At 66.2% G+C, this 25,156-nt stretch overlaps 1 protein-coding gene across 9 annotated transcripts; it reads right to left on the reverse strand.

The window, feature by feature from the left end:
• Positions 1-46: 46 nt before the first annotated feature.
• Positions 47-24,902, reverse strand: ULK1 (unc-51 like autophagy activating kinase 1). 9 transcript variants are annotated; one of them, XR_005022586.1, is made up of 29 exons: positions 24,575-24,902; positions 24,142-24,234; positions 24,018-24,059; positions 16,193-16,225; positions 15,823-15,859; positions 14,977-15,150; positions 14,820-14,893; positions 14,424-14,525; positions 13,311-13,369; positions 13,141-13,223; positions 12,671-12,721; positions 12,224-12,312; positions 11,319-11,460; positions 10,572-10,632; positions 10,281-10,370; positions 9,644-9,769; positions 9,045-9,193; positions 8,834-8,920; positions 8,111-8,379; positions 7,248-7,441; positions 6,807-6,916; positions 6,576-6,719; positions 6,005-6,198; positions 5,724-5,896; positions 5,525-5,643; positions 4,970-5,127; positions 4,042-4,268; positions 3,420-3,949; positions 47-64 (listed from the first exon to the last, which is right to left on the reverse strand). XR_005022586.1 is itself a non-coding variant. In XM_036874322.1 (28 exons), exons 1-28 carry the CDS (start codon positions 24,683-24,685, stop codon positions 3,640-3,642), a joined length of 3,447 nt encoding a protein of 1,148 aa, XP_036730217.1. In that variant the 5' UTR covers positions 24,686-24,902; the 3' UTR covers positions 2,206-3,639. The 9 variants fall into 9 exon arrangements, 5 of the variants coding, with proteins under 5 accessions (XP_036730217.1, XP_036730215.1, XP_036730219.1 ...); XR_005022584.1 differs by lacking the exon at positions 47-64 and adding an exon at positions 2,206-3,006; XR_005022583.1 differs by lacking the exon at positions 47-64 and adding an exon at positions 2,206-3,040.
• Positions 24,903-25,156: the final 254 nt, after the last annotated feature.

Raw genomic sequence — 25,156 nt, forward strand, 5'->3', positions numbered from 1 at the left:
TCGGGTTGCGCCCCGGGAAGCAGTCCATCTCCCCCTGCCCGTGTGAACCAGGAAGCTCCCGGTGCTGGAAGAGAAACCCAGGCGCCGGGTGAGGGCAGTCTCAGGGGCAGGCCCAAGACCCCAGGCTGTGCCGCGGGCCAGCAGGTGGGGAGGATGGAAGCTTGGGGCCGTGCTCCGAGGTCCTGTGTCAGGTGAGAGAATGAAAGGAAAAGACCACCGAGGGGCCTCCCTGCAAACTGGCCATGGTGGCACCGAGCCGGACCCAGCAGCCCCGATCCCACATCTCTGATCTACGGAGAACAAACTGAGGCCTGTGAGGCTGGGACAGGTGCCCAGGGGGCAGTTGGAAGTGGGGCAGGCACCTGAGCCGGACCTCCTGGCCGAAGGCCCCCTGTGAGCATGCCAGGAGCGTGCAGGGCAATGGGAGCTCCGCAGGAAGGGGGGAGCCGGTCCCTCCCGTGTGCCCGCTGTACCCCCGGCCCAGCCAGCCCTCCTGGGCCCTCCTTACTGTCAGGCTCCTACACAGGGATGTTTACAGCAGCTTTACCCATAAATACCAAGACTGGGAAGCAAGAGGATATCCTTCAGTAGGTGAATGGATAAATAAACTCAGTACCCCCAGACAGGGGAGTATCGTTCAGCATTGAAAAGTGAACCATCAAGCCATGGAAAGACCCGGAAGAAGTCAATCTGAAAAGGCGTGCACTGTGTGATCCCAGCATTCTGGAAGAGGCGAAACGATGGAGGCAGTTAAAGGGACAGGGCTTGAAGTCAGGGGAATGAACACAGAGCACAGAGGATATTCAGGGCAGTGAAACTACTCTGCATGACACTGAAATGGTACGGGTCATCATATGTGTGTCCAAACCCACAGCACGAGCACCAAGAGCGAATCACAGCGTAAACATGGACTCTGGGTGATGCTCATGTGTCAGGTTTATCAGTTTATCAGTGTAGGTTTATCAGTCGTAACAGATGAATCCCACCCATGCAAGGTGTTAACAGGAGAAGTAAAGTGGGTGGCAGGGGGCGAGGGAGTATTTGGGAACTCTCTGTACTTTCTGCACGATTTTTCTGTAAACCTAAAACCGCTGTAAGAAATGAAGTCTATTAACTTGACAACAAAATGCCACGGTTGTCTTAATCCTCTTTTGGCATTTCTTTGTGTAACATACTGGGAGCCCCACAGAGCGGAAGGGGCTGCATCTCCGCCAGGCACGGCCCTTCCTGTCTGCAGAGCCGGGAGCACGCACTCCAGGAAGCCAGACTGGAGCAGCCCTGCTGGGACCTGGCCTTTTGAGGCCCCACCTTCCACTTCCTCTATCACTACCCCTCTGCGAACTTTCGTTTCACATTGCGGTTAGCCTTTTTGGTAACTTAATGAGATACTTTTAACCCATTAAAACAATATGTAGGGCTTCCCTGGTGGTGCAGTGGTTGAGAATCCGCCTGCCAACGCAGGGGACACGGGTCCGAGCCCTGGTCCGGGAAGATCCCACATGCCGCGGAGCAACTAAGCCCGTGCGCCACAACTACTGAGCCTGCACTCTAGAGCCCGCGTGCCACAACTACCGACCCTGCGTGCCTAGATCCCGTGCTCCACAAGAGAAGCCACTGCAATGAGAAGCCCACGCACTGCAATGAAGAGTAGCCCCCACTTGCTGCAACTAGAGAAAGCCCACGTGCAGCAGTGAAGACCCGATGCAGCCAAAAAAATTAAATAAATAAATTTATGAAAAAATAAATTAAATAAACTTAAAAACAGATAAATAAAAAACAACACGTAGTCTAAAAAATGCAAACCTTACCACTCAACAACAAAAAGAGAAACCATCCGATTCAAAAACGGGCAAAGGACTTGAATGGATATTTCTCCAAAAATGATCTAGAAATTGCTGACAAACACATGAAAAGATACTTGAGGTCACTAACCATCGGGGGCGGGCACATGAAAACCAGAGCCTCTCACACCCACCCAGAGGTGGAGCGGGGGACCCTCCTGCGCCGTGGGTGGGGATGGAAGTGACGCGGCTGCTGTCAAGGTCTGGCACCCGGTGAAGCCCTGGAGGACTGAGCTCCCAGTCTTGCCCCGAACCTGACCTCCAAACTCCAGCTGCTGCTGCAGCACATGGCGGGGCGGGGCGTGTAGTCCAAGAAAGGCGACGGGAGAAGGGCAGGCCGTGACAAACCATCAGTAACAGCAGCCCAACAACTCCAGAGGTTTATTTCCTTAAATTGATGTTACACAACTTAATGCAAGGGGTTGGGGGGGGGGGGCGGGTGACACAAACGTCTTGTAAGGTAGACCAAGGGCGGAGAGCTGTGCTGTGGACAGGCTGGGCGGGGCGGCACTCACCCCGCACCCCGGAGGCCGCCCGCGGACAGAGCCCGAGGGGCCCCTACCACGGCGCCGGCCGCCCAGAGGCCCTGGTTCCAGCCAACCGTAAAGCAATAAATACGGACAATTTCTGCGCAGGAGGAGAAGCTCAAGTCACCGGTGAGGAGACAGAAACGAGTCCCAGGGCTGCTCTTCTTCTTCTAGGTCCAAGCACAGAGGCAAGATTTCAAGTATCGCAAGAGAGAAACACGTGGGGTCTTCGCCTGGGCCTGTGGTGAAACCTCAGCGCCGGGGGCGCTGCACTGGGGCGGCTCCCTCTGCATCCTTGAGGACACATTCGAGAGGGGCTCGGCAGAGCTGGGCAGACCAGCAAAGGGACCCCCCCGAGCCCGGAAGGTGGCCTCCCCGCCGACCCCCCGTGGCAGCCAGGACCTGGTGAGGGGACAGAGGGCTTGACATCAAAACCTACTGTGAGAGCTGGACGGGGAGGTTTACGCACAAAAACGGTCCTCAGCTGCCCGCTGTCTTCAGGCAGGGAGCAACGGCAGGGGTAGGGCCGCCCTACAGGCGGGAGGGCGGACGGCCACGCGCAGCCCGCACGCGCCCAGCGCCACCGGCCCCCCGGGTCTCAGCATCGCTGCCGAGGCTGCCCCACTCCTGCCCCCGTCCTTTCAGAACAAAACGTCAACTCGTATGAGTTTTCTTTTTAAAAAAAAAAAAGAAAAAAGAAAAAGAGCTGCAGAAGATAAGACACATCTTAGGAGTAAGTGTGAAAGACGGCAACAACGTCTGTGCTGGGTTTTGGAAGCTCGGTGCTTCGTACTGTCCGTCCCTAAAAGAACATTTAAATAAGATGGCTGTGTCGCCCCGAGAGCAACCCGGGCGGCAGGCACAACACACGCGCTCGCGGAGCTGTCTGCACACGGATATGTGATTACGGGTGTGTAGGCGCGCCTGGTGGTGCAACAGCCGGGACCGAGCGGCAGCCCCGGGTCCAGTCCGCCTGCATAAAGTGCTGGGTGATTCACAAAGCTGGGTGGTGCTCTCGGGGAAGGGAGAGGAGGGAGCCAGGAGGACACACCTTTTCCTGGGTGGATCCGCCGGGCAGGCCTGGCGGCTTTGGCTTGAGTGGGCGTCACGGTCTCAGGGCCTCTGCTTGCCCTCAGGGAGACAGCCCTGGGGTCTGGGCGGGGTCGGGGGATGCCCACGTGTCCCCACCTGCCGCCGAGGCAGCCGGGAGAGAAGTTCTGATGGCCGGCTGGGCAGGGAGCTCTGCCCGTCAGCCAGGCCAGGGGACTGGCCTACGTTGAGGTTCTGTGCGGGGCCCTCCAGCGCCTTGAGGTCCACGGCCGCGGAGCCCAGGAGACAGAGACGCGGCTTGAGGCCTGGCTCCGGACGCTGGGTGGGGAGCCACGGTCCTTCCCCCAGCACCGGCGAGCGGTGTCATGGCCGCGGGCTTGTCCCTTCGAGCCCGGCCAGCACGCTGCTCCCCACCCCATGGATGGGCAGCGAAGGTCCAAGCCCCGTGGGCGCCGTGGGCCGGGCCTCCAGGAGGTCAGGCACAGATGCCGGTCAGCAGGGCCGAGAGTCTCCGCTCGATGCACAGCTTGCCTGGAGGGAGGGAGGGGGGGGGCGGGCACCACGGTGAGCGGGCTCGGCTGCCCCCTCCCGCCCCCGCACCCAGGGGCCCAGCGGGCACTGACACTTGGCGATGTTCTCCACGTCCGCCTGGTCCGAGAGGATCTGCTGCAGCCCCTCCATGAGCAGCAGGGCCTTGTGGTAGCGCTGGACGCAGTCCTCCCGGCGGTGGAACATCTCGTCCAGGGCGGCCGACTGCACCTGCCGGGTGAGGGCGGAGGCTGGGCCCAGCTGCCCCCCACAGAGACGGGGGACCCAGGGCTGACGGCCGCACGAGCCATGGCGCCGCACGCTGTGGGCGCCGCCGGGGCACGCGCAGTCTCGACAGAGGCTTGTTCGCCGCCGGCAGCCGGGGTTACAGGGCAGGCGACCGGCCACCCGCACCGGGCAGAGCACTCCCTCGGTCCCAGTCACGTTAGTGATGGTCACCCCTGGGGGAGGGGGAGCTTGGGGACGAGGAGGCCGACTGTTCCCGAACGTCTGTTCGGGCTGAGTTTTTACTGCACGAGTGAATTTTCTCAAAAACAGGCAATGCCTCAGAAGCACCGCTTTTTGGGCACAAGGACCCCAAAGCAACAGACACAGAGCACTGAGCAGGGCCCCTCCGAGCCCCTCCTGCCTTCACGCCGCAGTTCCCAGCTGGGCTGCCTGTGTTGGTTTCCTCTAGAGAAGAAGGAACCAACTCACCTGCTAAGAGGCTTGAAAACCAGGTTCCCCCTTTTCCAGGTAAGGAACCCGAGTTTCAGGGAGGGACACGCCTGGGCCGTGGAGCCTCACAGCGAGGCGGAAGCCCAGGTGAGCTCCGGGCTCCCCGCCGGGGCTGGAGGGGCCCGGGTGACACTTGCTGGCTGAGGGGACGGCGTAGTGTCATCTCCCACTCCGGGAGCGGTGCCCCCTGAAACCCGGCGGAGCTGTGGCCGTCAACGCCCCCCGCCCGCGCCTCAGCCCGCTCGCCCCGCCCGGCCCCACGCGGGGCCCCGCCCTGCGGCGTACCGTCTGCACCGCGTGGCTGAAGATGAGCTTCTCGGCGCTGACGCTCTGGACGCGGTCCAGCAGCCGCTGCTTGTCCAGGAAGAAGCGCTGCAGCCGCAGGCTCAGGCCTTGGCAGGACACCACGCTCGTCTTGTACAGCTCGTTCAGCTTCCGCACCACTGCGGGAGGCGCCCCGGCAGCTCAGGCCGGCCCCCGGGAAGGGGACCCACGCGACCAGCGGGCAAAAGCCCCTCGCTCCTTCCCCGGGGCGCTGCCCGACCGCACCTCCTAGGTGCTCTGCTCCAGCAACTCACGCCGCGCCTTCCCGCCCCCCAGACACGTGGGGGCCCTGCTGCAGGGCCTTTGCACCTGCCCACGCCCCCCACTGTCCCTCCCCGGGCTGGGCCTGCACCAGGTAACCTCCTCGGGAGGTCTCCCTCGTCACCTCTTCCTCGCTGACCTTCTTCTCCCAGAGATAGTCATCCCTCCCTCCCCGACCCCCCTGCCATGAGTTCAGGGTCTCATGCCCCCAACGCTGCTGCTGCCGCCGCCGCTGCCGGCCGAGGCTGCCCTCACCCTGCTTCACAGTGGACGACAGGCAGAGCTTGCCGGCCCGGATCTGGCCGATGGCGGTCTGCAGGCCCGAGGAGAGGAGCTCGGCCGCCTTCAGGTAGAGCACCAGCTGCTCCGCGAAGCTGGAGGGCGGCAAGGCCGCGTCAGGGGCGGGGCCCGCACCCCCGCTGCCTCCCCGCGGGGCCCCGCTGGGCACACCCACCCCCACTCGCGGCTCAGCAGGCTGATCTGGTCGGCCACCACGCTCTCCTGCAGCTGGAACTCGGGCCCCCCGGCCGCCTCACTGGCGCTGCCCTTCAGGGCCGCGATCTCCAGGACGTGCTGGACAAAGACGAGCGTGAAGCGCAGGCTGTGCAGGATCTCCGTGTGCTCTTGCTGGGGAGACGGGCCGACTGAGGGGCGCACCTCGGCATCCCGCGACCAGCCCTGCCCGGACGCCACGCTGGGCCTGGCGCCTGCCCCCTGCCCCCGCCCGGCCCTCACCTCCATGAGGGTCTCCTCGGGGAGGTCGGGGGCCTCGAAGGTCACGGCCCCCTCCAGGTTGGCGGCCACGGGGTCGGCAAAGCTGCAGCAGTGGCCGGGGGCGGGTACCTCGAGGGGGGCCTCGCCGTAGGCCCCGGGCGCCAGGTGACGGGCGGAGGAGGAGCCCGCCGAGCTGAGGGGGCTGGAGGAGCCCACTGTGGGGAGAGGGCCGGCCGCCCCTCCCCATCAGTGCTGCGCCGCTGTGACACGGGGCCCGGTCCCCGCCCGCTCCACTCGTCTCCCTCTGCGAGCAGGCGCCACAGCGGAGGTCTCAGCCCTGCCGGGCCCCCGCCCACTGTAGGGGCACCCCGGAGCCCAGAGGCCGGGGCTGCAGGGGCCTCTCTGTGGGAGCTGTGCCCCGGAGACGGCCCTGAGCCCGGACCCCGAGCCTCCAAGGGGGACCCTCCCAGGGCCTCGGCGTGAGGGTAGCGCCCGGCTCAACTCCTGACTACAGCAAGGGCCCCTCCCGCTTCCTGACGGACGGCGCGGGCCGCTGCCCCGCTGCAGCCGCGAGGCCAGTGATGGTCCTCACCTGAGAACACGGTGGCACGGGGGCCCTGGGGCGGCGTGGTCCCGCTGGGGGGCGAGCCCACCGTGAACACCACGGGGGAAGGGCTGCTGGCGCCCCCAGCGCGGGCTCCCGGGTGCACGTTCCCTCCGAAGCCAGCAGACGGCGCTGGGAGAGCAAGAGGAGGGGCTCAGGGTCTTCCCGCCGCGGGGGCCCCCACTTCCCAGAGCGCTCCCCGGCGGCCCCCCCGCGCACCGGTCTCCATGGGCTTTTCCTGCAGGCTGTCCACGCTGCCTGAGTCAGGGGCCTGCGTCCCAAAGGCAGCCTTAAGGAGCAGATCCGTGAGGCGGCCGGCGCTGAGGGACCTGCAGGGTGAAGGGTGGTGAACACGTGCCCTGCGCCACCCAGGGGATCCAGAGACGCAGGCACCAGGCCACCCGCTGCCCAGGGCCGGCCCCCCGTCCCCCCCAGGCAGGGTCTGGGGGCCTCGCAGCCTGGTCAGCGTGCCCAGCCTTGCCCGACTGTGCTGGCCACTCGGTCCTCCCACCCACCCCGGGCAGTCACTGTCACCCATTGAACAGACGCACAAACTGAGGCTCAGAAGGGGTTGAAGAGGGAGTGAGGTGCCCGCAGACAGCAGGCAGGGCTGGGTCTCTCCTCCCGCAGGCCACGTCGGGGGAGTCCCCACCCACTCACCTGCCAAAGGGGCCCTTGGCGTCCTCGGTGGGCCGCAGGCCGGGGCCCAGCTGCTGCCCCTGGAAGGGCCCCGCCTCGGAGAGGTCGGGCAGCGTCCGGTTCCGAGGCGGCGTCATCACCACGCCCTGCCGGGCCAGGAGAGTCAGCAAGTTCTGGGAGCTGGGAGTCTTGGTGAAGTCGAACGCGGGCACAGCCTAGGAGGAGCAGGTGAAGTGCTGAGAAAGACCCGCCACGGTGACATTAACATCCCAACGGGGTCAGCAGCGCTGGCCTGAGTCTGCAGGGCCCCACGCCGCAAAACCCCAAACTTCCACGACCCAGGTCTTCACAGCAAAGGTGTGAAGGCAGACTCCACCCTGTGCTGGAGGACAGCGATACGCGCAGACGCACGCGTCCGACCCAGGGCACGCACGTGTGCACCTATGCCCTCACAGAGACACCACGAGGTAGCTGTAGGTTCTGGCCCCATTTCACAGGCAGGAAGACTGAGGCAAGGGATGAACTAAGCAATGTACCCATGGTGGCAGCCTGGGTTCTCTGGGGCTCTGGATGCTGGGCCAGGGTCGGGACGCTTCCGGTCAAGGGCCAGAGAGCAGATGTTTTGGCTTTGGGAGCCAGTCTTCGTCACAGGGACGTGGCCACCCCACACACGTGAACGGGGAGGCACGGATCCAGCCACCAGCCAGTGCAAGAGGTCTCAGCACAGAGGGCAGGCGCAACTGTGCTGGAGCACACCAGCCCTGCCTCTGGCTTCCGGGGCCCCTCAGGTCCTGTGGGAATCTCACCAGGCAGAAAGCCCGGCGGCCCGAGCACATACAGAACCACTCCCCACCCACGCCCCTGGAGGCCCACGGCCCCATTACCTTGGTGGGGGAGCCCAGAATAGGGGGCAGGGGGTTCCGCTGCAGGAAGTCGGGCAGCTTGGGCGAGCCGCGCAGGGGCCGGCAGGACTGCAGCCCGTGGGAGGGCTGCGGGGGGCTGGCTGGCGGGTGGCCGAACGCCACCCCCAGCGGGTCCGTGGGGGGCTTGGGCAGCTTGGGACGGACCACACGCAGGTCGGACAGGTTCGGGGCACTGTGCAGGCGGCAGCCCAGCCCGGCGCTGTGGGGAGAGTGCTCAGGTGCCGAGGAGCCTAGGGCGGGACAGGACGGGCCCAATCACAGCCGTCCAAGGACTGCCTGGCCCCGCCCACAAGACCAACCAGGACAGTGTACGGAGACCCCCACGCCTGCTCAGGATTCCCTTTACCCTCGTGGCCACCTGTGCCGCACTGCACCTACGCTCCACTGCGCACCTGAGGAAACAGGCACAGAGGAGCTGAGACACCTGCATGAGGTCACACAGCATGGCGGGGTCGGGGTGGGATTTGAGCCCCACAGTGGGCCTCCGTAAGCTGAAGGCTTAAGCTTGTTAAAATAGTCTCATGGAGTTTCCTGCCTTCTTTTAACGCGTGAGAAATGACGGTTGTGAACCAGGAAAATGGCCACTATCCCAAGCAGCGACAGGCCAGCCCAGGGAGGTCAGCCCAGCTCCTCCGCCCCTCCCCAGCTCCACCTGCACACCCACTGGGCCGGTGCTGCACCTACCTGGACGAGGGGACCTGCCACCCCGCATCTCGGCTGCTTGCGGGGAGGGCGCCCCACTCCAGCCCGGCCGCTCGGGGATGGTTCCGACTTGGGGGCAAGAGGGGTTGCCAAGGTCAATGTGGGACAGAGAATGAGTCCCTCCCCCGCCCCCCGCGTGGAGACGCCCAGTCCCAGCTCCGAGGCTGGGTCCACCAGCGGCGTGCAGGCTCACCCTGGGGAGACGGCGTGTAGGGCCGGCCCCCACCCAGGGAGAGCTTCCTGGGCAGGGCGGCTCCGTGCTCGGCGTGAGACGGGGGTGACAGGCTGGCCCGTGCAAAGCCCAGCGGGCTGGTGCTGCCTGACCCGCGGATGGCAGAGGACCTGCGGACGCAAGCAGGCACAGGGTGTGAGGCCCCCAGCCATGCCCAGCCAGGGCCACCAGCATGCGACGTGTCTGTCCCCCTCCATTCAAACAACGGGCCTCACCAGCAGCACAACCCGGTGGGAGCCGCCAGACCCCACCAGGGCAGCCCCCGACCCACAGGGGCTTCTGTGAATTACAAAAAAAGGAGCCCTCTCCTCTTCCGAAACTTACAAAAATCGACTTTGGTTTTGTGGACACAAAGACACTTCGCTGACATCTACCAGAAAGCAGTCACGGCACAGCTTGAGTGCCAGTGTGTCCACAGAGCGGTGGCGCTGACAGTCACGCAGCGCGCAGTCTGCACGCCCGTGCACGTGATGGCCCTGCACCGTCCCAGTGGGCTGCACGGGGTTCTCGTTACAGCCCTCCGGGACGCGCCTGGCCACTGGGGGGCCCCGCGCACTCACCGTGCCGTCCGGTACTGGGTGGGTGACTGAAGGTTTTGCTCGATGCGCTGGTAGTTCTGCACCTGAGTGGGGACCGGGATGGGGACCGAGGCCCCGCACCTGCTGCTGGAGAACGCGCCGGCCCGGCTGCGTGGGGAGAGAGGCCGGGGTCACCGCAGACGGGGCGCTGGGCTGAACCCCAGGCCCTCACACGCGGGGGCAGAGGCCACTCCAGGCCGCCTGCTTCCTGGTCTCTGCGCGCGGCCAGCACTGCCTCCCTGGCACCCCACGCCCCCCACTCTCTGCACCCAGGTGGCTTCTGGTTGGGACCAGCCAGTAGAGGGGGGGACAGAGGACAGAGAGGCTGGGCCAGCTCCTGCTGGCACTGGGACTCACTGCCCACTTCGCCCCACAAGCTCGGGGAGGGGGGCAGGGAGTGACGACACTGGTCTCTGGTGGTTCCGGTAACCACCCCTGGGCCCCAAGCCCACCCTGCGTCCCTTCCACCACAATCCCTTCCTTCCGCTGGACCACCCACAGGGGCCTGGCGCCCTGCCGGGCCTGAATGAAGGCAGGGCCTCTGGACGTGACCGCTTCCTGCAGGATCCGACTGGGGCTGGGGCGCTGTGATGCTGACTGCACCCCGGGCCCCGCTTACCCTGAGGGGCTGAGGGAGCTGCTGCAGGGCGGGGAAGGAGACGGGGTCCGGCCGCGGCTCTCCAGGCCAGCAGAGGCCGCCAGCGAGCTCCTGGCGGGGACAGGGCGGCGACAGGGCCTCACATTCAGGCCAGACGAGCACAGACTCTGGCCCCTCCTCGGGACCCCGTCCTGCACTGGGCACAGCAGACTTGGCCCTTCCCAAACTGTCTGACCAGGCAGGTCAGGCGACAGCCTGGGAGCAGGCGTCGCCCTCCCCGCAGAACCGGCGGGGCTCACGCTGGGGGCTTACCCGCTGCACATCAGGCTGTCCGGTGGCGGCTTGGCACCGACCGCCTCGGCCACCAGGTCACCTGTGGATGGGAGACGGGTGAGGCTGGGCCCAGGCACCTCTTCCTGGGGTGGGCCCGGGCCACGGTGAGGCACTCTCCCGTCCCTGCTTCTGTCGCTCGTGCTGACAACCCCCTTTGCCTGTCTGGACCTCATGGCACTCGAAGGAGACCCTGGTACCCTCCGCACACACCAGCCTTCAGCGAGCCCCAGGCTGGGTGTCCACACCTCCCAATCTGGGCCTCACCCCTCCTCCAGGACCGCTGGGTCCCCACCTTCCCACTGCCCTCCTTGTGCTGCCGGCGGCTGGGTACGGGGCCTCTCCTCCCCTGCGGAGCCAAGCCGACAGGCTCAGGGTGGCCCGTCGGACACCAGGGCCCGCTCCCACCCAGCCCCGTCCCGGGAGTCTCAGGGCAGCCAAGGCCATGAGAGAAGTGCCAGCATCCGGGGTCACGAGGGGAACTGAGGACCCGAGAACAGAGCTCTGCGGGGTTGGGGGGGGGGGCGCTGCAGCTCAGCAAACACAGCGAGGGCAGCAGCTCCCCCCTCGGAGCAGGCGCCCTGGGCGCTCCGCGGCGGGCAGGACTCAGCTCTGACTCTTTGGCCAGGCTGATCTGGGGTAGAAGCTTCCAGAAGCCCCTTCTTAGGGGTTCCGTCTGGCACGTCTGCAGTGATCCCCCTGCCCACCCCTGCCTGATGGCCCCCGGACCTGGAAACTGGGCCGGGACCATGACGAAGTCATCAGTGTCACAGGACGAGTCCTTGCTGCTGCCGCCCGAGTCCCGGGAGCCCTGCAGGAAGCCGGCGGCCTCGGCCGGGGAGGTCAGGGTCTTCTGCATCTCCCCCAGGGACTGGGGGTCAGAGGGGAGGCCGCTGAGACCCGGCCCCAGGGCCTGGGTGAAGGGGGCCGTGGGGACAAGGCAGAGGCTCTGCACGTTCTCCTCCCCCAGGGCACTCCTTCTCCGGTGACCTCCCCACAGGAGCGGTCACCCCACGAAGCCCCCTGCTGCCCAGCACGAGGAAGCGCTTGGCCCCCAGAGGCTCCAGCGACCCCGTGTCAGGCGACACCCGCCACCCCCCGCCCCCGTGGCCCTGCACTGCGTTCAGGAGGTGAGGCGTCTGGAAGGTCTGCCTTCGGGCGTGAGAGAGCCGTGCTCTCCGCCACCAGCCTGGCCCTGGCCCCCACCTGCCAGGACGGACAGACGGACGGACGGACAGACGGCCCAAGGGAGGTTCACGCCCCAGTGCCCCCGCCCCCGAGCACAACCTCGGCAGACCTCACCCCAGCCCTGTCCGGGGACGCGGGCTGCGGGGCAGGGGGGCTCCCAGGACACAGGGTCCCCGCCCAGGGCCACCCGCGCGCCCGTGCACACGCAGGCGCGGAGCTGACACGGTGCTGAAGAGACCGACGGGACACAGGGACCCTGAAACAGGCCTCCACCCGCTTCTAACTCCGCCACATTCACAAGCAGAACGTGTCTGAGTCTGGCGTGATGAGACCAGACGACACAGCAGAATAAAGGCGCGAGCTGGGGTGGGGTTCCTGCGGACGCCTGCACGCCCCGAAGCCGAGGCGAGAGGAGCCCGCAGCCCGCCGCCCTGCGCGCGACTCACCGGTGGGGAGGCCAGGTGTGAGGTGGAGCTGCTGCTGGAGCTGCTGCCGGACCCCGAGCTTGGGTACGAGGGCACGGGCACGGGCGGGGCTGGCAGAGGGCGCGGGTCAGCACCCGTCAGCATGGGATGCTCCCCGTCCGGGCCCGCGCGCTCCCACCCTGCCCACGTCAACCCCACGCCGAGCACAGCTGCCGGCTCAGGACGCCCCCCGCCCCAGAGGAACCCGGGGACCGGGAGGGGACCTGCGCGAGGGGCCCGCCCTCACCTCTCCAATCCCACCGCACCACGTCAGCTGAGCTCGAGCCCACCCCCTAGCCTCGGGGGCCCCTGGGGACTACAGGCTGGAGGGGGCTGAGGAGCTGGTAGCCCCCAACCTTCCGGGGTGGGGCTGGCAGCCCACAGGGAGAAGGCGGGGCGCGGGAGTGCCGAGACCCTCAGGGGACTCACACTTCTTCACAGCGGCACTGGCGTCGAGGAAGGGGTGATGGAAAAACTCATCTGCAGGAGGAGGGATGGGCCCGGGCTCAGGAGGGTCCGACGCCAGGGCTCCCAGGGTCGAGGCCAGGCCCCACTGTCCCCTGGGGCCCGAGCTCCAGCTGGCTCTGGGCCCCGTCTCCGCTGCCTCACGCCAGGAACGGAGGGAGGCAGAGCCCCAGCTGGCGGCTCTTGAACGCATCTGGCGCCCCCAGTGCGGCCCAGGCCCGGATCCACCCGCCCGGCCCACGGTTTTCCCAGCAGTGCTGCCCATTGCAAAACCGGGGATTTTACCGTCTCCGCTGCTGGGAAAGGAGCTGCGGGCCCCGGGAAACCCACTCACTGCCGCCACAGGGCCCCTGGGAGCGGGCTGTGCAGGACACGGGGGGCAGGGGCGCAAGCCAGAGGGCCCTGACCCCCCAGGCCTGTCGGGCGGTGCTCACCGAAGTCCATGCGGTCTCTGTGGTTGCGCTGAAGCAGAGCCAGGAGCAGCTGTCTCAGCGGGGCCGAGGTCTCCCGGGGGATGCTGGGGGCACAGGGCACGACGTTGACAGGGCAGCCTGCCCGGGGGTGGGGGGGCGGGGTGTCTGTGTCTGGCAGGAGGGGCACTCACGGGGGGACCAGCGTCTTGTTCTTCTCATAGAAGAGGCGGAGGTCCTGGGGGCTGCTGGCCTGGAAGTGGGGGACAGGGGGCCAGGTGTGAGCGTCCCCGCTGCTCTCGGCCACTAGCCGCTCAGAGCCTCTGTCTCCCGAGAGGCCTCTGGTCCAGCACTGCCAGCCTGTCTGTCCAAACACTGAGCGCCCTCGCATGCTTCCAAGGAAGGGGCCCCCCTCCCCCCAGCCAGGCTGTGGAACCACGGGGACCAAACAGGGGGGCCAGGGGGGCCAGGGGGGCCCAGAGCAAGGATGCTGGCTGGTCCCCCTTCCCACCTGCTGCGGGTGCATCCTGGGTATCTGGTGTGACCGGTTGTGTGCTTCTTGAAATTAAAAAGTGGCCCGTACACCCCACCCCAGCCAAGGGCCCCAGAACAAGCTGGCCCCCCCAGTGGGCCCCACCCACACGCCTGTTCATGTGTCACGCGCTCAGCACTGCTGTGTGCCAGGCACTGTTCAAGGCACAGGGGGTACAGCCAAGAGCAAGACGGCTCCTGCCTTCCCAAGGCCAACACGCCAGCGGGGGACAGCCCTCGCTAGTCACTTGCTCACGTGCAGGAAACGGCAGGCAGGGAAGTGCGGGGAGCAGGGATGGGGGCAGCCTAGGTCACCGGGCAGGCAGAGGGCGCTTTGGGGCAAGCTGGCGACAGTGGAGAGCTGCCGGGTCGGTCCACGAGGCCACTACAGGACGCGAGAGCCTGCGGCATGGGCTCAGAGCCCTGGACCCTTTGGGGTCCAGCACACAGCAGGCCACTGCCTTCCAAATGCAGGGTGTACCCCACAGCTTGGGGTCCTGGTACCAATTTGGTGGGTCACGCCAGCCCTGCAATGGGCAGGAGGGAGGCCACGAAACTTGGTTCAGACATACACGTGGACACACACAGGTGCGCCCCAGAGCCAGTGGAGACTCCGGCCTTGGCCCTGAGCAGGACAAGGCCCTGAAGTGACTGCACGGTGGGGAGCTGGGCGGCCACGTCACTCCAGCGAGGGGAGGCTGCGGGACGGCGATGGCCGAGGACCGCTGGGCTGCAGAGCTGAGCGCGCCCACACCCTCTGCCCGGGGGGCCCTCACCTGGAAGGGCGCCTTCCCCGTCAGGCACTGGTACACGATGGTGCCGATGCTCCACAGGTCCGCCTTCCCGTCGTAGTGCTGGGACATGATGACCTCCGGGGCCTGCGCGGGTACAGTGCGGTCAGCGCTACGGCGAGAACGGGCGCTGAGCGTGCGCTGAGCGAAGTCTGGCTCCAGCCAATCAGAACAGACGCCAGCCAATCAGAACAGACGCCAGCCAATCGAAATAGACGCCAGCCGACTGCCACAGACGTGGTGGGAAACGGTACAGGCACGCCGGCTGCCACCCGAAGTGAGGCCACGGGATGGGGCTCCGCTCGGGACACGGGAGGGAACCCCACCGCGCACGCCCCTTCCAACAGGACGGGGCAGCAGGGGCTGGGGTGGCCCACCTACCATGTACATGGGGGAGCCGCAGAGCGTGGCCGCCATCATGTTGCTCTGCAGGTACCGGGCAAAGCCGAAGTCGGCTGCAGGCGAGGAGAGGCGTGAGAGGGGCGGCCGCGGCCCCCGGGCCCCCGCCGGCCTCCCCGGGCCCCGGCCGCCGCCTCACCGATCTTGACCCGGATGTTGCTGGGGGTGGCACGGCGCCCGCCAGGGTTGGACAGCAGGAGGTTCTGGGGCTTCAGGTCGCGGTGTATGATTCCCTTGCTGTGCAGGAGCCGCATGGCGCCCGCGATCTGCTGCAGGAAGAGCCGGATGGTGTCCTCGCTCAGCGTCCGCATGGCTGAGGGGAGACGGGCTCAGTGGGGCGCAGCTCACCCGGGCGCCCCGAACGGCTCCCGGGCCCCTCCCTGCGGTCTCCAGGCCCATGGGCCACGCCGTCTGACTCTGAGCTGCCCCGGTGTCCCCTCCCGACCTGCGAGCCCCGCGCTGCTGCCCAGCACAGCCCGCCCCTCCTCAGGTGAGGACCACTTCCTAGCAGCTCCCTCTACCTCCTGCTCACAGCACACAGCACGGCCAGCGGCTGTGCGATGAGCCCCAGGCCCGGCCTCAACGGTGGTCCCCCACCTGCGCCAGGGCCCTGCGGAGGCCCGCCCCCTGTGGAGAGCCGGCCCCCGCTGGGGCCCAGGACAGGCCTGGCTCCCGCAGAGCTGCCGACCGGCGACTGGGACCCTGCCGGGCACCACATCCACAGCGGGCCGCACGGGGCCCCGCTCAAGAGTGACCCTTGCAGACCAAGTCTGCCCTGTGAGGCCATCCCTCGTGGTTCTGACACAGCATGTGTCCCCAACGGGGCTCCACTCCCGCTTCCATCTTTCCCAGCAGGCGCCAGGGGGATGGGAGGATCCGCCATCACCATCAGGCCCAGGAAGGCTCGTTCACGCCAGGCCACCTCTCAGAATGGGTCAGGGTGAGCCTCGGCGGGCAGCCCATCCCGCCGCAGGTGTCCACTCACCGTGCAGGTAGTCGGCCAGATCGCCGCCGTTACAGTACTGCAAGAGACCGGCCACACGCCTTGGTCAGCGGCCAGGGCACACCCTCCAGCCCTGCCCAGGTCTCCCACCACCCCACCCCTGGACGCCTGCTCCCCGGGCACTTGGTGCCCTGTCTCCAGCCTGGGGCAGACATCCCCCGCAATCCATGCTTGAGGAGGTCAATGGGGGTGCTCACCGCCCCTCCAGCACCTGCTGCGGCCGCTGGGCCTGCTGGTGAGGTGGCCCTAAGCCCACGGACATGAAAACAACTTCTAACCCCAAGGTGACAAGGGGCCTGAGAGCCGAGAGGGCCCAGCCTCCCTGTCCTCACAGCTGGCCTCCAGGACTCACCTCCATGACCAGGTAGACGGAATTGGCCATTTCCTGCAGGACACAGAAGAGGCGGTGAGAGGTGGAGGGGAGCACGCCCTGTCCCCCCGTCTGGCAGCCGTCTGGGAGGCCTGGCTTGGCCCCAGTGTGACCTGGGCACCCGGCACCTGCAGCTGCCCTCAACACACCGCCTGGGCTCAGGCAGGAGAGGCCAGTGAGCGTGGACACTGGCTGGCCTGGCGGCCCTGGGGCCTGTCACGCCGGGGCTTAGCTAGCTGCTCAGTGGCCCGGAGATGAGGATGTCTGAGGGCCAAGTGGGCTGAGTGACAGGAGAAGCAGCCAATCAGACCACTCCATTTGTCAAGTCTGGGGAAGGGACTGAGGACCCAGGAGAGGTGTCAGGGGTGGAGCAAGGACCCCACCTCCCAGGGAGAGCCCTCAGCAACCCAGGTCTCCATCAAGGTCAGGGTCAGCCCTGGCCCTGAGGTTTTGACAGGGCTCAGCTTGCTCTTCTATGAGTGGTGAGTCCTGGCCAAGGAGAAGCACTTAGTGGGGGACCCAGGCCCCCAAGAAGGGACACAGCGAGGGTGTGAGGGCCTTGACTCTCAGGCCACGGAAACTGCTCCTGGCTCCGGAATCAAAGATGCCACCAGCACTACAGGTTGGCGCCGCCAGCCCACTGCCGGCCAGCTTCCGGCTCAGCCCGTGGCCACCCATGGCCTCGGGGTGCCACCAGCGTCCTCAGCTCGGTCCACGCCAGCAAGACCCAGGAGCCCGCTGCTCAGGCCAGCACAGAGACACCCTCCCGCACCCACGGCCCCGGCGTCTGTCCAGGAGGGGCCCCTGAGATCCCCAGGTCACAGATGAGCAAACTGAGGCCGGCAAAGCCAAGTCAACCAGGCAGGCGGGGTCCTAACCGCTCTGCCCTCCTGCAGACAGTGCCCTCCCCTCTTCCCCAGGCGGGGTCTTCCCTAACTGAGTGGCCCTGCCAGCCAGGAGCAAGTCCCCAAGCCCCTTCAGCACCAGTACGTTGCTGGGCCTTGGGGACCAGGAACAGCCCCTGCCCGCCGCCCAGCAGAACGCCCCGAGTCCCCATTCCCCACCAGCACGCTGCTCACGGGCAGCTCCAGCTTCTAACCCCCACGGGGCAAGGGGGCAAGTGCGTGAGCTGGCCCCGAAGCTCTCAAGGTATGGGGGGGAGCCCCGAGGGAAGCCTGGGTGGGAGGAGGGAGGTAGCTGCAGGAGGGACATTTCTCAGTGGCCTTTGGGGGAGGGCACCCGAGGGCCAGACAGACTTGATCCCCAGCACCGGGCCACCGCCTTCCACCCCTGCTCAGGTGCCAGGGATGCCCCCGCCACCCCGACCGGGCAGGACAGAGGACCCCTGATCAGTCACCCTACCCCCAGGAGGTTGGGCCTGGGCTCAGACCCACACCAGTAGAACACAAAGCCACTGGGTGACACCCCAGGTGTAAATGTCAGCCCCCTGAAACAAGAGAAGACCCCCCATGGGGCTGCCCTGGTGGCGCAGTGGTTGAGAATCCGCCTTCCAATGCAGGGAACACGGGTTCAAGCCCTGGTCCGGGAAGATCCCACATGCCACAGAGCAACTGAGCCCGTGCGCCACAACTACTGAGCCTGCGCTCTAGAGCCCGCAAGCCACAACTGCTGAGCCCACGTGCCACAGCTACTGAAGCCCGCACGCCTAGAGCCCGTGCTCCGCGACAAGAGAAGCCACCGCAGTGAGAAGCCCACGTGCAGCAATGAAGACCCAACGCAGCCAAAAATAAGTAAATAAAATAGATACATTTATATTTGAAACAAAAGAGAAGCCCCCATGCCTCCAGAGCTCCCCCAACAAGGGGCTGTGGGTCCAGGATGGGGACGCCCCGGGGAGCAGGGCTGAGAGGTGGACGCTGAAAGCTCCGGGGCTGGAGGGGCCGCGTGCCCCACCCTGCTTCCCCAGGCCCTCACTCAGCCGCGTGTCTGGCAGGGATGCAGAAGCCTTCCCAAGCGCCCAGCCGGGCTCCTCTGGGAGGGGGTGGGCTCCGTCCACCGAAGCAGGGAGGCCCAGCACGCAGGCCCCGCCCTCCCGGGCCAGCTGCGGGGAGAGATAATGCAGGGAGAAAGTCCCTGGTCACGCCGCGCCCGCGACTGCGACCGACTGGCGGGGTGGGCCCAGGCCAGCGGGGACAGAGGGGGACCAGGAAGAGGGAGATCCCAACAGAGGGAGGCTCTGAGAGCCGGGCGCAGAGTCGGAGGCTCTCGGGCAGAGGGGCCAGAGATGAGGACCCAGGACTAACACAGGAGGTAGAAGCAGCCACTCCCCGTGACACCGAGGCCACCTGTTCCCTCACCTGCCGTCACCCTGACCACGGCCACCGCTGGGGACGTGCTGAGCAGGCTCCCGACTTCCCCCGCCAGGGAGCAGCCCTGTCCTGAGTGGCCCAGAGGTGCCACACCGCCAGAGGGCAGGGCAGGGCTCAGGCCCAGGCACCTCCAGCTCTAGCCTGCCCTCCCGACAGGCCCCCTGCTCCGCAGGAAAGCCTCCGGTCACCCACCGAGCCAGGACGGGCAGGGGCCGGATGACAAGGACAGGAGACAGATAGGGCATCCATGCCCCCCGAGGGTCCCCGGGGAGTCACCCAGGGCTGGCAGCACCGTGGCTGGATGGGGACGAGGGGCCTGCCAGCTGGGAGGTGAGTGCCGCGCACCCTGGACCCCACGACCTCCTGCCCCAGAAAGGAGGCGCCTGTGCATCAGTGACAGCATACAGCCCTTCGTGCCCAGGAACCCATGGGACCCCCGCACAGGACCCCCACACCCACTCCAGCTGGGGGCGCTTCCAAACACCAGGCCAGACGCCCTCCCTCCCGAGGGGCCACACCACGGGGCCCGCCGCCCGCTGGCTCGGGGCTCCTAGCCCTCCCCGCTCCCTGACACCCCAGCCCCCCGAGACCTCCCTGAAGCCTTCCTGGCGCCCCCCAGGCCTCGGCGAGCCCTCAGTGAGCAAAGACCAGGGGCTCTGGGGCCAGGCGGGGCTGCAGGGGTCCAGGCTCCTCTCCTCCCCCGACCTCTCTCCCTTCACCCCGTGGGTCACCCAGCAGAGACCGAGGGTGTTGCCCGCAGGCCCTACTGTGCACGGAGCCCAGAAGGTCAGGGCCTGAGGGGGAGAGCACGGCAGGGCCGGGCCGGGGGAGTCGTGCCCACCTCTCCTCACCAGGTGGGATTCGGGCCCGCGGAGGCCCGGCCTCGGGGTCCCCCACTGCCCTGGCTTCAGAAGGCCCCTTCCCCGCCCGCGGCATCAGCTTGTTAGGCGCTAACCCCACGGGCTGGCACGAGCCTCGGCCACGCCTGCGGCGCCCCCGGTGCGGCGGTCTCCAGGACGGCTGCGTGCCCAGGCCCCCCTGAAGAAGCCGGCTCTCCAGGCTCCCCGGCGGGGGGGGGAGGTCAGCGCGGCCTCGGTGGCACAGCTGGTCTGCCCCTGGCAGCCTGCTGCCCACCCAAGACCCGGAAAGGTCCCGCCTCGGCCTTCCTCCTCGTGAGCTAAATTTGGTCTCCACGAGCTCCCCCAGGCGCGGGGACCAAGTGGACAGCAGACAGCACGCCGCCTCCTTAGGGGTCGGTCCAGACGCGGTCTAGACACTCGCAAGGACCAGGACTGCTTCCTGGGGCTGCGGCGACCGCCGAGCCAGAGGGCTCCCCTCCTGGGGGAGGCGGATGAGGGGGCCTCTGGCCGCGCTCTTGTCCCCAGGAGTCCGTCACGTTACTAATGCAAAACCACCAACACGGCCGAGGCGCCGGCCCGCCGGGCCCCTGGCCTACAGGGAGCACACCGGGGTCACCCCCATCCCGCCACTCACCCCCGGCGCAACTGAGGACCGGGCAGGTCCCATCGACGTCCCAGCCGACTTAAGGGGAGGAAACGGGCACAGAGAGGTCCTGTGATTCTGCCTGTCATACAGCTGGCGACGGAGGGGCAGGGCCGGGCACCAGAGTCCTGGCCACTCCACCGTGCGTGCGGCCCCCAAGGAAGGGGGTGGGGAACCCTGACCTGCACACCTCGAGAGGACAGGCGAAGCCCTGAAGGCGGGATGAAGCGGCGCCCTCTCCGTCTCTCAGTGGCGCGCCCACAGGCCCTGGGGACCAGGCTGGCCCGGATGTCGGGGCCAGGTGTCCCAAGCAGCCTGGCACGGGCGCCCAGGCACGCAGGAGGCCGCCCTGCCTCCACAGGGTGCTAAGGTGCTTTGCTTAAGAGGATCCCAGCTCCCGGGCTCGGCCGAGCCCACTCTGTCTGGCGATCCTGGGCTGGGCCTGGTGGGCAGGTGGGTGGGCGGGCGCTGACCTAGTTAACTCCTTGGAGTGGGCCGTCTTGGCTCCAGAAGGTGGCAAAAGCCACAGCCAGGGCCGGAGCACAGCCGCCCATGGGAGCCGCGGCTCTCCCTGCCCCCAGGCTCTCCTGGACAGCGCCCAGACAGGAAGGGATGCCCAGCCCCACCCTGAGGAGGAAGCCCACCCTTCCTCAGGGAGCCTCCTTCAGCTTCCATTGTGTGCCTGTGGCTCCCGGGGCGCGGGGAGCCGGGGGGAGGCCAGCTGCCCTCTCCAGCCCCCTTCTTCCCACACACCGGGCCTGCCCCTGACTCGGGAGAAGCAGAGGACACTTCCAGAATGGAAAACACAATCGACACGTCCCTGCCCGGGACCCACCAAGCCCGCCTGGGTCACGGTGCCCACCACCGAGAGCCAGGGTTCTGGAAAAAGCAAGGCCAAGGGTTGGCACTGTCCTGAATGACCCCACAGCGAGGCAGACCTCTCCCCTTGACTGAGGTGTCCACCCACCCAAAGTCACTAGGGGTGGCTCTGTCAGCCAGGCCGGGAAGTGAGTCACCCAGCTGTGGGAACCAGCTGGACGGCGTGCTGGTCTCAGGAAGGCCCTCGTCCCAGGGCGCATGCTGGGCAGGGCTGTCCCCTGACCCCTGTGATGGCCACTCTCCCCAGAAAGAGCACACTCAACCATGGCCCAGCAGGCGAGGGCAAGACCCAGAGCCAGCCGTCTGCCCCTCAAGGAAAGGAAAGGCCAGGGGCTCCCGCTGCCTGCCCACATGTCTGCGGGCCACAGAGCAGAGCACCACCCCAGAGGCCCCACGCACACACCCACAGCGGCCTGACAACAGTCACTATTCCGTATGGCCACGAAACAAAACCTCCTCAACAGACAAGAAGCAACCTGAGGAGGAATATTTGCAACCTATCACGGAAGGGCTTTCCTTAATATATAAAAAGTTCCCACCAACCAATATTTATATAGCACTTACTAACTAACAAGTACAGATCTAAACACTTAACATAGACTCAAGCTGTCATCACAACCACCCTACGACATAGATGTACTGTTATCATCTCCCATTTTCTGGGTAACACTGAGGCACCAGGAGGCTGAGTAACCTGCCCAAGGTCACACAGGTAAGTAAATGGGCGAGTTGGGCTCAGAAAGGCAGTAGGGCGCAGGGCCCATGCCGTTAACCACAGTGCCGTCCAACCTCGGTAATCACAAGACCCACAGGAGCACATCCCTGGGTAGGAGGCATTCCTGGTGTTCACATGCACACAGAGAGATGCTGAGCCTCCCCCAAAGGTGAAAAACAGAACCATAAGAGATGTCATTTTCCACCTCTCAGGCAGGCCAAGATGAAAGTCTGACAACCGAGCTCCTGGCAAGGATGTGGGGAGACAGGCCCTCCTGCCAGCAGCGCTGCTGTGTCCACGGTCCATCCTCTATGGACCACAATCTGGCAACTGTTCCAAACTAAAATACGCATCCTCTTACTTCTAGGAATCCACCCGGCAGACACACAGTCATGGCAAAGGTGAATCCAGGAGAGTCACCACCACACTGCTGACATGTCAGAATCCCAGAATAACCCCACGTCCCTCCAGTGGGGGACTGGTGAGGTCAACTGTGGAATATAGGGCCACGGAACACCACACAGCTGCAAATAACACCACGGTCACAGTCGTAGCAATGTCAGCACACACAGTGCTTACGAGGACCAGTTTCAACCAAACAACTCCAGACTCTCTGTTTTACAGAGAAAGACATGGACGCACAGACAGATTAAGACACTTGTTCCAGGACACACAGCTCGTTTAAGTGGCAGAGCCAGGACCGGAACTAGGTCACCTAGCTGCAGAGTCTGCACTCGGAACCTTGCAGAAAGAATGGGGGATAATTTCCTTGGGAGGAGAGGGGTGTCACTTCTCACATATGGATGGAGTTCGTGTGGAGAGACACAGACCTTCTCAAAGACACACACTTAAGTGAAAGATGCCACAGTAGAACTGAGGATGGTGTGGCAGCACAGAGGTACGTGAGGATGTGCCACTGTCCCCAGAGAGACCCGCTGGGGGAGATGGGGCTCACTGGGACACGGATGGTAGAGTCACCTTCTTCCACGTCCCTTTTGTACTGTTTCTTCATTTTTTTTTTTTTTAAGCCAAATCATTAACTGTTTTTAAAAGCCATGATTTCCTGGGTCCCATGTGTGTCTCAGACAAGTGTCTAAGGACTCGGGGAGCCACCCCACACCCCGAAGGCTGAGAGCACAGAGCCCCGCGTGGGGGGCCTGGAAGGGAGGGGCTGGCTGGCCTCTGAGCACTTCCTCTGCACAAGGGAAGCCACAGCACTGCCAGCCCTGGAGGAAGTGGCACTGCCCACAACCAGGTGTGTGGCCCAGCCAGGATGGGAAGGAGGCGAGCAGAGGCGGGGGCAGGGGACAGGGAAGGGTGGGAGAGGAGGAGGGGGAAGGGGGCTGCCCTCGCGGCCCCAGAACACAGCTTCCAGGCACTCCCTGTCGCTGTCACACTGGACCTGGGCCCTCCCCAAGTCACCTCATGTCATGCCACAGCCCCCAAGGCCACAGCCCAGCTCTGAAGGGGGAGGGAGAGGACAGGGAAGGAGGGAGGAGACCACCAAAACACAGACAGCCTGGCCGGGAACTCCCTCAGCCAGGGGCTGGTCCCGTGGCCTCAGTAAACAGGTTTCAAAACCATTAGTCAGCACTTTGGCCCTCAGATCTGCTGCCTCAGGTTCCTGGTCTCCAAACTGGGTCTCCAGGGTCCCAGGCCTGGGCCGAGGCTGGGCCTCCCCCGCCGCCAGGCCTGGGGGCCCGGGGTCACTGGGGGAAACAGGCCGCGGTCTTCTGGGCCAGCTAGGCCTGAGATGGCCTCATCAGCCGGGCACCCGCCTCCCTCCTGCCCGGGTGGCTGGCCCCAACTGCCAGCAAGAAGGAATCTCCCTTAGCCCCGCCCCTCCCCCAGTCTGACACAGGGAGACAGTGGCCAATGCCGGGCCGCTGGGGTAATGTCAACAAACAATCCGCTGGCCCAGACAGGTGGTCCAGGCCGGCAGGGCTGCCCTGAGCCTGCGCTGGGGACAGGACTCACCGTCGCGGCCACTGGGCCAGACACCCCCGAGGGCCACGCTGTAGCCAGACCTCCCTCCGTGGAGCAGCGCTGCGGCCCGTGGCACTCAGGTGGCCGGGGAACGTGGGAGCTCTCCCAACATGCCCAGAGGAAACCCAGGCCCAAGAACTGGGCTGAGGGTGGGGTCTCCAAGGTCCCAGCAGGCCTCCGACGCCCATCCACACAGGGGGTGCCCAGCTCCTTCCCCCAGTACGAGATGCTAGCCTGGAACAGTCCGCTCCTGGCCAGGGTCTCCAGCACTTGGCTGGACTGGGACTTAAGTCACCGGGGCCTGAGGCTGTACTGGGGACAGTGGGGGCGGGGTGGGGGTGGGGGGGAGGGGAGCACACCCCCTCCCCACCAAGACGGCGGCCCGCAGCCTTACCTGGAAGTCATACAAAGCCACGATGTTTTCATGTTTCAATTCCTAGGACAGAAACCCAAGTTTCCCGTGAGTGAAGCGGACTCACCCATCACCCTCTCCCCTCCTGCTTCTGAGGCCAGCTCACCTTGAGGATCTTGATTTCCTTCCCCAGGAGAGTCTGGGACTTGGCGAGGTTCTTCTTGTTAATGCACTTGACAGCGACCTCCAGGTCGTGTTTCTGAAAACCAAGCGCAGGTGTCCCTCAGGGGTGGGGAACCCGGGAACCCCTTGAAGGCCTTGCCCAAGCCAGGTAAGCGCCCAGCAGGTCCCTGGAGATGAGGGGTCAGGAGAGCATGTGAGGGGGACGTAGGGTCCCGGGGCTGTGGGGTGAGACGAGGGGCGCCCGGCTGTGTTCATGTGGGGTCTCCAGCAGGATGAGGGGGCCTCTGGGGTGTGGAGCTGGGCCGGCCGGCGGTGGGGATGAGGGGGGGGTCCCTGGAGCGGGGGATGGGGAGAGGGACCCCGGGGCGGGGGGGCCGCCCTCGCCGGCGCTCTGTCCGGGCCGGCCGGCCCCTCACCTCGCGGTGGCGCCCCTTGAAGACCACGGCGAAGGCGCCATGCCCAATCAGGTCCTTGCGCGAGAACTCGAACTTGCCCACGGTCTCCAGGCCGCCGCGGCCGGACTCCATGGCGCGGGCCGGGCCAGGCAGGCCGGGGCTCAGGCGACGGCACGGGCCGGGGGTGGTGGGCAGGGGGCGCGCCCCATCGGGCAGCCCGGGCTGCGGACGCGATCCGACTCCAACCCAGTCTTGACCTAGGCTCCGACCCTAGCTCAGGATCCGGCTCGGGCTCCGGCCGGGAGACAAAAGAGCCGCGGCCGCCGGGCCCGGGAGCCTGAGACGCCGGCGCAAGCGCACAGAGTGCCGGGCGGGGCGGAGCCTGGGGGCTAGCCTGGCTGGGGCGGGGCGGGGCCTGCCGGGCGGCCGCGCTCAGTGGGTGGTGGCGCTGGCGGCGGGGCGGGGCCTGTTGGGGCGGGACCAGACGGTTGGGGCGGGGTCAGTAGCAGGCCCGCCTCCTTGGGCATGACAGGGGAGCTGCAAGCCTGGGCATGGGCCAAGGGTCGCCCTCCAACCAGTTCTCCTGCTGCAGCCTTACCCTAC

Source organism: Balaenoptera musculus, chromosome 14, assembly GCF_009873245.2.
Source record: "Balaenoptera musculus isolate JJ_BM4_2016_0621 chromosome 14, mBalMus1.pri.v3, whole genome shotgun sequence".
Taxonomy (NCBI): Eukaryota; Metazoa; Chordata; class Mammalia; order Artiodactyla; family Balaenopteridae; genus Balaenoptera; species Balaenoptera musculus.